Source organism: Cajanus cajan, chromosome 4, assembly GCF_000230855.2.
Source record: "Cajanus cajan strain Asha chromosome 4, NIPB_CcT2T_4, whole genome shotgun sequence".
Taxonomy (NCBI): Eukaryota; Viridiplantae; Streptophyta; class Magnoliopsida; order Fabales; family Fabaceae; genus Cajanus; species Cajanus cajan.
In genome coordinates this window covers 55,008,932-55,025,893 of record NC_138520.1, presented here as the reverse complement: position 1 = coordinate 55,025,893, position 16,962 = coordinate 55,008,932, and the positions used below count along the sequence as shown (strand labels likewise).

General features: G+C 33.0%; 1 protein-coding gene across 1 annotated transcript; it reads left to right on the top strand.

The window, feature by feature from the left end:
• Nucleotides 1–8,790: 8,790 nt before the first annotated feature.
• Nucleotides 8,791–13,226, top strand: LOC109806096 (1-aminocyclopropane-1-carboxylate oxidase homolog 1). The gene is made up of 3 exons (XM_020368452.3): nt 8,791–9,406; nt 9,704–10,025; nt 12,715–13,226. The coding sequence occupies exons 1-3, from the start codon at nt 8,904–8,906 to the stop codon at nt 12,976–12,978; spliced, it is 1,089 nt and encodes a 362-aa protein (XP_020224041.1). The 5' UTR covers nt 8,791–8,903; the 3' UTR covers nt 12,979–13,226.
• The last annotated feature ends 3,736 nt before the right edge of the window (nt 13,227–16,962 follow it).

Here is a 16,962-nt window from a genome sequence, read left to right as displayed (position 1 = left end):
TTTATTATATGGCACTAGAATATGAAGGAATTTAAATTGGTACTAGTAAAGGTTTTGTATTTACTTAGAATTAAGTGTATGATGAATTTGTTAGTCACCAAAGTGGTCAAATTTTATATTTATTTAATGCCAAATTAATAATTTAATTTAATTACCCATAGAATAATAGATGCTGAATGATATGATTTTTTGTTTATGGGTATATTGAAATTCATTATTATAAGACATTTATAGATCCCTCAAAGGTTGATTAGTTGTTCTTATAATTAATGAATATAATTGTGTGTGACTTATATGAGTTATTAGATTATTTATATATCCAAATGTATAAGATGGTTTTAATTAGTACATGTTTAGTTGCAAAATAATAATTCTAGTAGCAATAAAGAGAAAGCCTATTAAAAAGCTTGGGAAAAGTCTAACAGACTTTGGTTAATGTTTATGACAATGACCATTTCAAACTATTAAAACATTTGATGGAAACCTTCTAGGAGAATCCGGATTGGCTTGGCTTTTCCTTCAAGTTCCTCCCTAGACCTTTGGCTTCTTGACACTTCTCAAGCTTCTTCAAGGCCTCTAATGGGGGTAGAAGCCTCAATTTTCACCTTAGAAGGTAAAGAGCAATCTTCAAGTGATTCCGCTCCTTGGAAGAAGATGAACCACTTCAATCCTCACCACACTCTTTAGAAAGAGGATAAGAGAATTGGAACCAAATCAAAGAGGTTTTAAGACTTTAGGAATAGAGAATTTAGAGGAATAAAATAGACAACTCTTAATATATCTAAAGTGAGTTTTACATAGGAAACAACCTAAATATAAAGGTGAAGTGGCTTGTAGAGCAAGTTAGACAAGGTAGGAACACTTAGATCTAGAAGATCCAATCAAGGGATGCCAAGTGTCACCTTGTCTCTTAGGCTAACCAAGGAGCAAGTGTGTGGGAGAAACTAAGTAATACTTGGCCATGGATGAGCTAGGCAGCCACACTTGTTTCCTTCCATCTAAACCAATCCAAAAATCATGGAATTGGTTTAGTTAGGTTCACCAAATGATGGTGAGACCTAGCTAAATCAATTCCTTGGATTAAATGGAAGAAAACAAGTCTAATATGCAAAATTTGGCCTAGGCCCACTAAAGGCCCAATTACTAGCTTCACCTACATGTTTACTATTTGTCACCCCACTTCTAATACTAAAAATAAGAAAATCAATGACCTTTAATACAAAGTCAAATGGAGCAAAAGTCTTCAAGTAACATACCCTAAAAACCTAAGGGTATGACCTATAAAGAAAGAAAAAGATGCCAAAAATACACCTATATAAGTTTCTACTATGTACAAGTACTATATATACAATGTATTTACAACAGATACTAAAAGACTAATAAGAATAATCATACTCAATGCTCATGTAGAGCATAGGTCTAAGAAGCACCCCCTCTATAGAAGCCTCCTTTAGTCTCTTGACCATGGACCTAGTTAAAGGCACAATGGTTTCATGTGTGAGCACTCCTTGGATGGTCCTCCATCAACAACTCTCCCTAAAACTGAAAGTGTTAAAAAAATTATGGGTTTTCTGGGAAAACACTCTCAAATAGTTGATAAGTCTCTTGTTAAGACATTAATGAATGCATTGACCAGCATGAAGATTGATGGTTCAAATACTGTGCATGAGCATGTCATTGAGATGACAAATATTGTAGCAAGACTTAAGTCTTTGGGAATGGTTGTGAATGAGAACTTCCTTGTATAGTTTATTCTTAACTCATTATTGACTGAGTATGACCCATTTCAAATGAGTTATAATACCATGAGAGACAAATGGAATATGCATAGATTGCATAGTATGTTGGTTCAAGAGGAAATGAGGCTTAAGAATCAAGGAAGTCACTCAATTTATTATGTAAAACATTGAGGGAATCAAGGAGTTGAACATGATAAGGGCAAAGGGCCATTAAAGATTAATGAGGCATCTATGCAAATCCAGAAGAAAGCAATAAAGGGTAATAATTATCACTTTTGTGGGAAGTTTGGACATTTCTAGAAGGATTTCCCAAAATGTAAGGCTTGGTTCGAAAAGAAAGGTCGACTTAATTCTTTTGTATGTTCTGAATCAAATTTAATTGAGGTTCCCCACAATACATGGTGGATTAATTATGGATGTATGACTCATATCTCTCATACGATGTAGGGATTCACTACAATCCAAACCATAAACCCAAATGAGAAGTTTGTTTTCATTGGGAATAAAGTGAAAGCTCTAGTGGAAGCAGTTGAGATCTATTGTTTAATCCTTGACACTATACATCATTTAGATTTATTGAAAACTCTTCATGTACCTAATTTATCTAGGAATTTATTTTCATTATCTAAACTTGATGTTATTGGATACTCTTTTACTTTTGGTAGTGGATGTTTCAGTTTATTTAAGCATAATCATCTCATTGGTATTGGTATTCTTTGTGGTGGTTTATATAAATTGAACTTAGATGGTTTGTATGTTGAAGCTCTCTTAACTTTGCCTTATAACATTGGTACTAAACGTTGTTTAGTAAATGAATGTTCTGTTTTCTTGTGGCATAAACATTTAGGTCACATTTCTAAAGAAAGAATGAAAAGATTAATAAAAAATGAAAATTTTCCAAATCTAGATTTTACAGATATAAATATTTGTGTGGAATGTATTAAAGGAAAACAAACAAAACACACAAAGAAAGGAGTTACAAGAAACACTCAACTTCTTTGAAATTGTGCATATCGATATGTGGGGACATTTTGATGTCAGTTCTTTCAAAAAGGAAAAATACTTCATTACCTTTATAGATGACTATTTACATTATGGTTATATCTATCTATTTCATGAGAAATCTTAAGTAGTGGATGTCTTGAAATTTTATTTGAATAAAGTAGAAATGCAAATAGACAAAATGGTGAAAGTTGTCAAATATGATAAAAGTTGTGAGTATTACGGAAGATATGATGAAATTGGGCAATGCCCATGTCCATTTGATAAACTCCTTCAAAAAAATGGCATTTTTGCACAATACACAATGCCATGTACACCACAACAAAATGGTGTATCAAAAAGGCATAATAGAACATTAATGGATATGGTTAGGAGTATGTAAAGAAATTCAACTTTACTCATATTTGTGGATGTATGCCTTCAAAACTGTTATGTATTTGTTAAATAAGGTTCCTAGTATAAGGTTGTTCTTAAGACACCTTTTAAACTATGAACTGGTACAAGACACCTAGTTTAAGGTGCTTGCATGTTCGAGGTCACCAAGAAAAAATAAGGATTTACAATCCACAAGAAAATAAATTGGATGCAAGAACAATTAGTGGATATTTATTTGGTTGTCCAGAAAAGTTTAAGGGGTATATGTTTTATTATCCTAATCATAGTATGAAAATTGTTAAAACTAGAAATGCAAGGTTCATTGAAAATGGTGAAATGAGTGGGAGTACAATTCCATGAAAAGTGGAAGTCAAAGAAGTTAGAATTCAAGTTCCTTTGACTTATACCTCTAGTAATAAAGTAAGTGTTCCTCTAATTGTTGTATCAAACAACAATGAAGAAGAGCAACATAATAATGAACTTATGATTCATAATGAACCTATTGTAGAACAACCACAAGAAATAACATTAAAAAGGTCATAAAGAGAAAGAAGATTAGTTATTTCAAATGACTATATTGTATATCTACTTGAGTCAGAAACTGACTTAGCATTAATGACAATGATCCAATTTTATTTTCACAAGTTGTTAGTTGTGATAATTTTGAAAAGTGGTTAAATGCCATGAAAGAAGAGTTAAAATACATGGAACAAAATGATGTTTGGGACCTTGTAGACTTGCTAGAATGTTGCAAAAGACTTGGTTGTAAGCGGGTTTTTAAAACTAAATGTGACTCTGATGGAAACCTTAAACAATACAAGGCTAGATTTGTTGTTAAAGGTTTTACTCAAAAGAATGACATTGATTACAAATGGACTTTTCACCTGTCTCATGATAAGATTCTTTTAGAATTATCAAGACATTAGTAGCCCATTATGACTTGGAGCTACATCAAATGAATGTGAAAATTGTCTTTTTAAATGGAGAATTAAAGGAGAATGTTTACATGGACCAACCAATGGGGTTCTAGATTGAAGGAAAAGAACATATGGTGTGCAAATTAAAGAAATCAATATACGGACTTAAGCTAGCCTCCCACCAATGGTATTTAAAGTTTAATGATACCATTATTTCCTTTAAGAAAAACATTGTTGATCGATGTATATATCTAAAGGTCAGTGAGAGTAAATTTATTTTTCTAATTCTATATATTGATGATATCTTGTTTGCAATTAATGATCTTAGTCTTATTCATGAGACTAAGACGTTTCTTTAGCTATGAGATAGGAATAGAAATATTTAAGATAAATCACAAGGACTATTAGGTTTGTCTCATAAAAAAGATATCAATAAAGTAAAAAAAGATTTAGGATGGATAAGTGCTCAACATCACCCACTCCAATTCAGAAAATAGACAAGTTTAGTCTCGTTCAATGTCTTAAAAATGACTTGGAATGAAAACAAATGGAAGCAAATCCATATACATCAGTTGTTGGGAGTATTATGTATGCTCAAATCTGTACTCGACCAGATATAAGTTTTGCAAATAGAATGTTAGGAAGATATCAAAGTAACTCGAGAATGGAACATTGGAAAGCTGCAAAGAAAGTTCTAAGATACTTATAGGAAACGAATGGTCACATGCTTACATATAGGAGGTCTGATAACCTTAAGGTGATTGGATATTCAGTCTTAGACTTTGTTGGATGTGTGGATTCAAGAAAATATACTCTTGGCTATGTATTTCTTTTAGCTGGAGAAGTAATATCATGGAAGAGTGCAAAATAATTTGTTGCTACTTCATCAACCATGGAAGCTGAATTTGTAGCATGTTTTGAGGCTATAATTCAGACTAATTGGCTATATATGGAACTTTATTTTAGAGCTTAGAATTGTAGATTGTATTGCTAAGCCCTTGAAAATGTATTATGCTAATTCTACAACAGTGTTTTCCTCTAAGAATGACAAGTAGTCCAAGGGTGTTAAGAATATGGAATTAAATTACTTTGTTGTCAAGGACTATAAATCATGATGAACGCAAATATATGTGTATGGGGGTCTTCATTGTTGGCTCTAGAAAATTGATTCCCTCTTATCAGGTTAACCAATTCCAACTTTATCTCAAACTAGGTTGTTGCAATTGTAGGTCTAGTGATGTTGTTTAACTTGCAAGGACCATGACGTGCCATGTGGTGGTGGTGGTGGAAGGGGACGAATTGAAGTGTTTCTTTTTCTGCCATCAATGTGGATATTAAGGATGTCTTGGCTTTCTTGTTGTCTTCTCCTTCCCAGAGAGTTGTTTCTTCTACAAGTCCTTTCAATCTTCGGATTATAGTACAACTTTACAACCCAAGTTTCACCTTACAAAACAAATTTCAGGCTAGAAAAATAACAAGTGAGATCTAATAAAAATTAAAATAAAATTGACTAAAATTAAAATTTCACAAAGTTAAGAAAATAGAAATCAAAACACCATATTATCATTAACTTATTATAGGACGCACATCCTTGACAATGATACCATTTACTTATGCATTTAGTAAGTATACCAATTGTCGTTGGTATAAAATTTGATAAAAGTTCAAGTTATCGAATTTACAAGGATTTGAGTTAACATTTTTCATTAATATTTTTGTATTAAATAGATGAACTAATGAAAATTAAGAATTGTTTAAAGTGAAATATGAGAAATTTATAAATTAATGAATATAAAATCCATATAATAAACTATGAAGAATTTGAATTTTATATAATGAGAACAGTTAGAGATTAATTAACTAACTTTTCCCATGTTTAGGGTTTAGTTCAATATCAAAAATTATACAATTAATTTAACAACTCATAATTATATTTAAAATCTAATTCCTTAGGTGAGTAATTTTAAGTTGTTTATGGAAAATCTAATTTCCTTAGTATTTTTTGTTAAACAACCGGTGTTAAGGTCAGAGACCAAAAATAGACTAATAATGTTTATCCTATTCCTAGTAATAAGTGCTATGAACATTTCATCTAGATCTTCTAAAAAAGTTTTCCAACCTCAATTAAAATTATAAAATCATGCATTAGTCAAAGCAAACATTAAGTATAAAGTAAAAATGATTAAATTAATAAAAAAATGTAATGAATGAGAACATGAAAGATTACATATGAGTATGACAACTACATCAATCTTTAACAATAGAGACTTAATCACTCATAACTAAAGATTATACAATAAATAAAGGATCAATGAGTGATCTATTACTTCATTATTGCTTCCTCACATAACTCTTTAATCTCTCTAAAATTGTGTTTATAAAAAGTAATACAAACACAAAAGAGGTAATTTACGTCAGCTATTTTAAGCTTTTTACGTCCGAAAAATGTCTGACGTTAATGCGGGAGACGTAAATTTACATCGTATTTGAAAACTGACATAAATTTACGTCAGAAATTACCAAGGTCTGACGTAAAAAAGTAGTAACAAAGTAAAAAAAAAACATAACGAGTGCAAGTAGAATGGCCCGCGGCCCGTTCTGCTTAGAGAACGGCCCGTTCAGCATGGAGAACGGGTCGTTCTGCTTAAAGAACGAATCGTTCTGCTTGATAGAACAACCCAGAAGAAAAGGCCAACAATCCAAACAAATAGAACAACAAAAAAACTGGATAGAACAGATAGCCACAATAGCAATGCGAAGCAAAAATGTGTTAGTGAAACCCTGATTCATACCTGATAAGCTCCAACAGTGTGCGAATCAGTAACGAAGAGTTTACCCCACTCTGCAGAAGACAAAAGAAAATGATTCAGCAACAAAGGAGAGAAAGAGGGTTTACAAAGAAGAATCTAGAAAAGTGATGAGATCCGAGTGAGTGAATGTGTGCGGGTGTGCCTTGCACTCTCTTATTCGCTTTCGCGTCTTTTTTTTACATCGGACTTGGTAGGGTCCGACGTAAAATGTAAAATCTACGTCGGACACAACATACATCCGATGTAGATTTTACATTATGTCGGACCCTACCAGGTTCGATGTAAAAAAGTTCACAAAAATTACAAAAATGCTACCGCATCTTTTTTACGTCGGATTTTAGTGTGTCCGACGTTAAAGAGGTGACATAATATACTAATTTTTCACTAGTGTAAGTTATAAAGACCTCCTAAAAATCCTAATTTATAACATTTTAAATGGGATATTATTTGTGTATGTTCGCTCAGAGTGCACATGTAGCTCACTTAAGCAAGTTTGTTCGATATTTCCAAAGGTGGTTCCTAAATTGACTCACTCAAAGCAAGATTCTGGTACTCAAAGCGAATTTTAGCTTGCTCAAAGCAAACACTCTACTTGCTTAAGTGAGCTAGCTTCATCTTCCAAGTATAGTTTCTAACTTAGCTTGCTCAAAGTGAGTTGTTGGCCACTTTGAGCAAATTTTGACTTGTTAAGAGTACGTCCAATTGATCTTGGAGGGATGGTTTGAGACTTGTAGCTTCTAAGTTATATTTCCCCAGTGTCACATCTCAATAAAGAAAAATATTAAAAATATAATATTAAACAATTATATCTTAAAAATAAAATCAACTCTTGACTAAGTATTTTGTGAATAAAAACAAGATTGTAAAGCATAAACTATACTTAATAATTGAATAAATTGAATAATAACTGTATACTTATCAGAAATTATCATCATTGAAAAATGAGTTACTTTTGATTTGATCCTTGTATTTTTTTTTTGTTTTTCATATATCTAAAATTGAAATTATTACTTTTAGTCTCCAATATTATATAATCATTTTTAACTACTTTCGTGTTTATTCTATCGCCATCATCCCTAATAATACTTACATCTATATTTGATATCATATTAGTATGCGGTACTTCTAAAAAAACTTATAAATCCTTAAAACAAATGTTATTTATGTACTTAAAATGAATATTAGAGACTAAAAATAGTGGTTTTTGGTTTAAAAAATGAAAATCAAATAAAAATATTTAGAAGAATCAAAATATAAAGTATAAAATTGAAATGTAAAGTTAAATCTAAATTCAAAATTAATATATTTTATAGAAAAATATATTTAAATCTAAAGTTAAAATAAATTAAACAGTGTTTTCAAAAAATATATAATAGAAATAGGAGGGTGCCTATTAAAAGGAAGATGTGTGTATAATATTTATCAAATAATAATGAGATCGACGTGATTCTTATCTCATTAGTATTAATATTTGTTTGTTTGACTTATCATACATATAAAACAGTCACGTTTTAAATCTGCCTTTGTAAAATTGGGTCATCAATATTTCTTTATTCTACCCCTTGGACGACGAAACTAAAAAATATGCCTTGCTTTTTGTCGATAAATACTCCATCAGCTTCTTTTTATTTGTCAATTTCTTTTAAGTAAATTTACTTTTCATTTTCAAATTTAAAGATAAGATTAATTATTTTATTTTTTAATTATACTCTCACATTTCACTTAATGATTAATTAATTAATACATAATAATTAATATGTATTTATTATAGAACAAAATAAAATAAAATAAAAATAATGATAGAAACATCAAATTTATTTTATAAAAATAGAAAGAAAATTATTACATTTCTTTTAGTTTGTGCATAACAAACAACAACCTTACAAGATTATTAAAAATGACACAGGTAGTACATTTGTAATTTTGACTTTTTTTCACTCATTGATGGTCACTTGGATTTAAATATATAATTCCAACTCTTCTCCACGGTAGCCACACTGCTATTCTGCTAGTTCTCTCTCAATTTGGAGATCAAAAACACAAACCAGTTTGAGGAAATCATGGATTCAACTTATGACAGGAAAGCTGAAGTGAAAGCCTTTGATGATTCCAAAGCTGGTGTTAAGGGTCTTGTAGATTCTGGAGTCACAAAGATTCCACGCATGTTCCATTCTGGCAAGTTGGATATCATTCAAACCTTAGCCACTGATTCCAAATTAAGTGTCCCCATCATAGACCTCAAAGACATACACTGTGATCCCGTTCTGCATGCAGAAGCAATTGCCAAAATTCGAAGTGCATGTCATGAGTGGGGATTTTTCCAAGTCATTAATCATGGAATTCCAATCAGTGTGTTGGATGAGATGATTCATGGAATTCGGAGATTTCATGAACAAGACAGTGAAGTAAGAAAAGAGTTCTATACAAGGGATTTGAAGCAAAAAGTTATGTATTATTCAAACTTGAGATTGTCCAGTAACCACCCCGTTAATTGGAGAGACACTTTTGGATTTGCTGTTGCTCCAAATCCACCCAAACCTGAAGAAATACCATACGTATGCAGGTTAGAGTTTAACTTAATTTGATAAACCATCGGTATAAAGATTTTTACTATATTACCCAATTATAATTATTCAATGTAAAAGTAAACAATATTTTCAATCATATATTAGATCTATAATTGGTTACGGATTAGTATTTAGATCTAACTTGTAAACTAAATTTTTTAATTCAAATTTTGAATATGTAACTGTATTAAATATTTGGAGTTAGAGTTTTATCATCTGTAATAATTTTAATTGAGCAGTTGAGCTTAAACAAGATTGTCTTAAAAAAAGAAGTATCCATTTAATTTTTGCAGGGATATTGCAATTGAATATTCAAAGCAACTAATGGAATTGGGTTTTAGATTCTTTGAGCTATTGTCAGAGGCTTTGGGACTTGATCCTTCTTACCTTAAAGAATTGAATTGTGGTGAAGGACTCTTTATTGCAGGTCATTACTATCCAGCATGCCCTGAACCTGAATTAACCATGGGTGCTACCAAACACACGGATAGTAACTTCATGACTTTACTTCTACAAGATCAACTTGGTGGTCTTCAAGTTCTTCATCAGAATCAATGGGTCAATGTTCCTCCTGTGCATGGAGCTCTTGTTGTTAACATTGGAGATCTTCTACAGGTAAAATATTATTTCAGAGTTTGCATTTTAGAGGCTATATGTGTATTAAGAATTCAGATACAATTGAAAAAGCATAAAATAAAATTTAAAAAAAGGTTTAATTATTTTGGTTTAAGGTTAAGAGTTTATGAAAAAATTTCATGCCTGTAAAATATGGCTTCATAAAAAATGGTGTGGCACCTTTTGGTGTGTCATAGCAGCAAATTAATTAAGGTGGTTTGAATTTGTATAAATAAAGTTATTGGAAACATAGGTGAAGAAAGTGGATCGCGATTAAACATAGTGAGATACTGTAAAAGTGCAACAATTAGAGTATTGGAAAAAAATATATTAATAAAATGACAATAGTCAATAGAGGAAACCTAAAATGATTGGTGCTAAGTTTAACAATAGTGGGGATATTGAAAAACGTAGTTTATTAAACTTAGTACTGATAGAAATTACTATCAGTTAAAAGAATCAGTGTATTTTATTAAGAGCAGAAGGAAATAACAAGAACAATAGCTTACCAAACTCACAGAATAACTCTTTAGTCCCACACTATTCTGTTACAAATTTCATAATCTCCCTCTCTCTTCCCACCACTATCCTATATTCACATAACCTTTCTCTCTCCATAACTAACTCCATTTCTTGTCCACCTGAAGGGAGTTAAGGGTAGTGGGACATGTAGGGATTGGGTTCCTAACAATATCATTCTTTGGAAAATTTTCCTTGTCCTCAAGGCAAAAGGAACGAAATTGTTCCTTGAACATATTAGCCTCTTCCTAGGTAGCGTCCTCCACTAGTTGGGCCCTCCAAAGAACAAGCCACTACAAAACTGTTTTGCCAATTTACTTGCTCTCCCAAGATGCCAATATTGTTTCTAGAACAACAGGGTCTGCATCCTCTACTTCCATTTCTGGTGGAATAGTAGACACTGTTGCCTGCTCCTTAAAAGCTCGTTTAAGTTGAGAGACATGGAACACTCGATGGACTCGAGTTGTATCCAAAAGTTGCACCATATATGCCATTTCTCCCATATGTGCCTCAATCTGATAGGAGCCAAAATACTGAGGAGATAACTTCGGATTAATCATTCTGGCTATGGAACTCTACTTATGTGGTCCAAGTTTAATGTAGACCCAATCCCCTTCTGCAGTTCTGCATATACTACCTGCCTGTGATGGGAATCAACATATTTTTTCATAGTTTGCTGAGCTCTCTAGAGGTGGAACTTCAATTGTCACAAAGCCTCATCTTTATCTATTAAAACTCTTGCCATTAACTCCACAAGAGTTTTCCATTCAAGTAACGAATTACAGAGGCTGGTGGCCTACCATAGACCACTTCAAGTGGTGTTTTACCTGTGGCTGAATGCGGTGAAGTGTTATACAAAAATTCTACCAAATAAAGCCAAAAATGACACTGTTTGGGCTATTCTAAAACAAAATAGTGCAAATATGTTTTCAAGTGATGGGGACACAACAACACGAGCAAACTCAAACAGTTAACGCTGCGGAAATAAATCTTCCTAACTTATAAGAATCTATGAGGAACAACAACCAATGAACAACAATAATAAATTACCAAAATCACACATAAAAACACCAAGATTTTAACTTGCGATTTGGGAAGTTTGGTGATAAAGTCCATAGAAATCTCTTCCCAAACTAGATCAGGAATCGGTAATGGCTGCAACAAACCAACTGGAGATAGCGTTTGGTATTTATGTCTCTGACACACATCACAGTTGCAGATAAATTCCATAATATGTTTCTTCATGCCCCTCCAAAAGAAACTACCAACTATCCTTTTATAAGTTTTAGTGAAACTAGAATGCCTTCCTTTTGGAGTTGAATGAAATTCCTGCAACAAAGTGGGGATCAAGGCTGAATTCTTGGAGAGCAACAACCTTCCCTTATAGAATGTCCTCCCTTCTCTCCAACTGTAGTCGGGCTTGCTTGCTGGATCAACCTACAAGGCATCCTTCAGCTGAATTAGTTCATGGTCAACTAGGGCTTCTTCCTTTAATTTGAAAAAATCCAACCAAAGTGGACTTATAGTTATGACGTTCATTTCAGCTTCCCTTCCTTTAATTTGTTGCCTTATTTTCTGGGCTCAATTTGTATGCAACTTCAAATTGGTACCCCAATAGTTTGGACAACCAACATTGCTGATCAACAGAGATAATTTTCTGGTCAAGAAGATGCTTCTAGCTTCTGTGGTCAGTAAACACTTTGAAGTTTCTACCCATGAGGTAATGCCTCAAATGTTGGATAGCCACAATGTGAAGATAGTACAATTATATTACATAGACTAAATAAGTAATTAAATTTATTCTTAATTCTCTTCTAAAACAAAAGTAACTCTTAATTTTAAATACACTCCTTACTATTTGGATAAATTTATTAAAAATCATATATTTGTGAAGTTTCATTCTTTATTTAACGTGTTTTATTCATAATTTTAATTAAATTTTACCGATATGAAAAAGTATCAGAAAATGCATTGCTAGCTTTTGTTAATATGATTTTAGTGAACAGAAAATATCATGAATGAAGCTGATATTTCTTCTATCAATCATTGCTATAATTTAAGATAACCATGCGGTTAAACTTAAACCTTGTAGTTGATAAACCGTTTTCTCTAATAGCGTTATTTTTCTCCTTTATAAACATTAATCAATTTCTTTCATACTATGTTGCAGCTTATCACAAATGACAGGTTTGTTAGTGTTTGTCATCGGGTCTTATCAAATAATACAGGCCCAAGAATTTCTGTAGCAGGCTTCTTTGTAAATTTACAAGACCCAGTTAAGGGTACATCAAAGGTGTATGGTCCACTTAAGGAACTGCTTTCGGAAGAAAACCCACCGATGTACAGGGACACCACCTTAAAAGATTACTTGACATATTATTATTCAAATGGCCAGCTTGATGCCAGCTCTTCCTTGGAACCCTTCAGATTGTGAATCAAACATGGGAACAGAAATTCTAGCAACACATTTCTTTTAAAATACTCTCTCCGACCGAACAAAATATATTGAAAAACACAAAATTTAATGGATTAAACATCATATTTAATAGTGAATGTATTAAGAGAAGTGTATTAGAAAGTGTGTTGCATGCTATTGCTAAGACTCTCAACATGGGAATGCACTCTTTATTCTCATGGATCTGACTGTAATTTATCTAAATAAGAAGTCACTTTCTCGTTCAATTTTCATGCTAAGCACCTTCATATAAACAGCATCAACTTCTCGAGACTAAAGAAGAATTATCTATGTTACATTTTCTTAAATAATTTATAGTGTTTTTGTGGTAACAAAATATTTTTACCAGTGTTGGGAGTCACTATGCTCTCCGAAATCAAAAAGAGCATATGAAAAAGCTCTAAACTTAGTAAAATAATAGGAATGTATTGTAAGATATTGAAAAAGTATTAGAAGTTAACGAAATGGAGTTACACCTTAAGGTGAACCATGGTTAGTTGGTAATTTGTATTTGTTCAAATATAAATTGTGACACCATGTATTTTAATGTTTTTATTGCATGATGATGTGATAAATGTTGTTTTATGATGCTATATTGAGTTTTTAGTTGTTTTAAGTGTTCTATGATTCAATGGATTATTTAGAGCTAAATGTTTAGATATGTCAGGCGGAGATCAAAGTTTACTAAAAAGAACTAGATATTTAAGGTTTTCAAAGAACTTGAACTTTATAAGTTCATTTCTCTAAATTTTAGAGATAAGACTTAGAAAGATAAGCTTTGGAGCCAAGGAAAGATCTTTTCCTTTTCTGACTTCATTGAGAGCGTCCTCCCTTGAAGAGATTGAGTAATTGAGGTGGATATTCAAGTTTAGGAACTAAGAATCTTATGGAGAAATTGTCTTACGGAGAGTTTTAGGGTTTCTCCATTTTTTTCCTCTTCTTCTTGTTTTATGAAGCAATCAAAGTAAGAGAAGTTTGTTACTTGATTCTTTAAGTTATTTTTAAGTTGTGTTGGTGTTGTTTAGCCCATTGGTGGCTCAATTGTCGAGAATTGATTGTGTTTTTTTTAATCGTAAAGTTGAGGTTTTCAAGAGTAAAAAAACTTGTGACCAAAAGAAATTAAGATTTGATGATTTTTGTGTTGCAGTTGATGATTAAAGTTATATTCTTGTTATTTTTTATGCCTATAAATATTTTGATAGTTTGCATGTGGATGATCACAAGTGTGGTGGTTGGATTTGATGAGAGAAGATGAGTCTTCATGACGGAAATCCATGTTCTCCCCCAACAAGGGTGTATGCTTGCCTAGTGTGCATCTAGGATTGATGATTTTTTACCCAAAATTACATTCTCACTCTACAACGTGATTATTGCCTAGTGAGAATATGAATGTGGTAGCTCTTATGAGAGCATACCCAACGAGGCATAATGTGCCTAGCGAAAGAATCCACGGGGGGGGGGGGGGGGGGGTTTGCTCACTCAATAAGTTATGGTCACCCATGAGAAGACCCATGAGATGATATGTTTGCTCAACAAGCTTTTGGCTACCTAATGAAGAGCTCTAGATAAGTTTGGTTGCTTGACGAGCTAGAGTACATCCAACATGGAAAGCCACATTGGATTTTTCTCATTAAGCAAGAGTAGCTCACCTAGTGACGAGCTCTAGAGAGCTTTGGTTGCCCAACGAGGCTATCCCTTGCTTAGCAAAAAAAACCTTATTTTTGTGAAACTTATATTTTATGTACCTTTACAAGTGGTATCATATATGTTGATGATATTTTAACCTTGTTCGTGAATATGATGATGGTATGTGATGAGATTGAACAAGTTGAAATGTATGTTGTTTAAGTTGAAAGTAATATGTTTTTTTAAAGTTGAAGATGAATATTGTATGTTGTATAGACATCATAAAGTGTGTGATGCATATTTTTAAGTTGAAAGTTGCATAAAAACTAGAGGGGAGAAAAATTATTTTAGAAATTAAAATATCTCATTGTATAGATATAAGTTGTGATACTTTGAGAAGTTGAAACAGTATGTTGAAGGTTCAATCATACTTGTCACAAGTGACCAATAAGTAAGGTATGGAGTCAAGGGGCCAAATTCCTAACAAGTATTGGAAAGGTACACAATATGTGGATGATAGTCACCGTGCTAATTCCATATGGGCTTACTTAATGCATGATAATATCATGAGAGGCTCATATCCAAAATATTCTATTTTTGACAATAGTACTCTTAACACCCAATTTTCACAGATTATATGAAAGCCCAAAGCCCAATAAGGGTGATTTAGTAGCCTAGAACGGGTTGTTCCCAAACTGCAATGGGTAGTTCCAAACTAATAAAAAGGCCTATAAACCCTAATTGGGAACGAGGCGTTCCAAACCACCAAAAAGGCTTATAACCCTAGTTGGAAATGGGTCGTTCTGCTTTAAGAACGGGTCATTCTAAACATGGTCATTATGAGTTAAACTCAACTCCAGAGCGGACCGTTCTGGTTTGAAAATGGGTCGTTCCATATGCAAATTTAACACATGATGAAAGGATCCAGAACGGCCTGTTCTGGATCCGAAATGGGTCGTTCTGGCGACTCCTAACATCTATAAATAGTAGACTCTGGCAGTACTCATGGACACACTCTCTGAAGACCAAGGAGAACCAAGAGAAGGAGATCAACCAGATTCTGCTCTAGCCTCGTCTTCTGCTTATCCAAGTAAGGGGGGAGTGAGAAACCTTGCTCGGGGGTGTGGGAATAATTATTGGGTAGAAGGATTGACCCTCAATCCCATGCTTGATGCATGCTTCTAGGAATAGGAAAAATATGAAATTTTTTGTTTTGCTCTATGAATGTTGCGTTGCGTTTCTTGTGTGATGTTGAGTGCAAATATGTGTTTGATTTCAAAATTAAATAAGTTTTGATATCAATTAGAGTGCTTTGTGGGTTCTTGTGGGAAACCCTATGAAATAAAATTAGGGATATGATCTTTGGATGAATTTTGAGGCATTATATGTAAAAAATTTTAATGGATTCATGTTTAGGATAATTTATGGGTATGTGCTATTCTATATATGACTATGAGAAGTTCCTTATATGAGACTACGTGAATATGACGAGAAAATGTGAAAAGTGAACATATGATCTATGATATGATATTATGAGATAAAATGACATGAGACGTGATGTGAATGACGTGCTATTGTGAGCACTATGACTATGAGAAAGTGAAACATGATGAAATGAGATAAGACATGAAATTCCATAACATGTAAAATGATGAGTCCATGAGTTTGTGAATGTGTGACATGCATCATATACATTTATGTGACGGGGTACGATATGGAGTACACCGTTAGGGAAAGCCCTCCGAGTGTGAAACATCTTGAAGGAATCCTATGGGATGCAGTAGTTTGGAAGGCCCAGTTCTGCCCGTTTGTGTGCATGAGACGCGCGTATCTTGCGCGGCTTCACTATCCCGATGAGACCCTAGCATTACATCCTTCTAGTTGAGAGTGCACGGTTGAGCCGACATGTACTCCTACTCTACTCTACGTGTATTGCTAGCTGCAATGCACCATGTGATATGTGATTGGTGCCACATGCATACATTTGTGAGTCGATTCCATGGCATCATTGCATAATGAGTGACTATATATGTGCTACTAATGTATGTATGACTTGAGTTGTGCTTGATTAACGTGTATTTTGTGTCGTGCTTTGTTAGAATTTGTGTGTGTGTTGCCTGACCGTTATTTTTACATCTGAACCTAAGTGAGATGTTTCTCACTCCCTTATAGTTCTTTGTATGTGTTTAAATTGTGTTGCAGGTGATCATCAACATGAGGATGTTGGTGTTGAGGCTTAGACTTCAGTTGGGTGTGCTCTTATAGGATATGTGACATCGGGCATAGTTAGGCCTAGTTTAGGAATTCAGTTTCTTTCTTTTGTTTTGGAAAAATCTT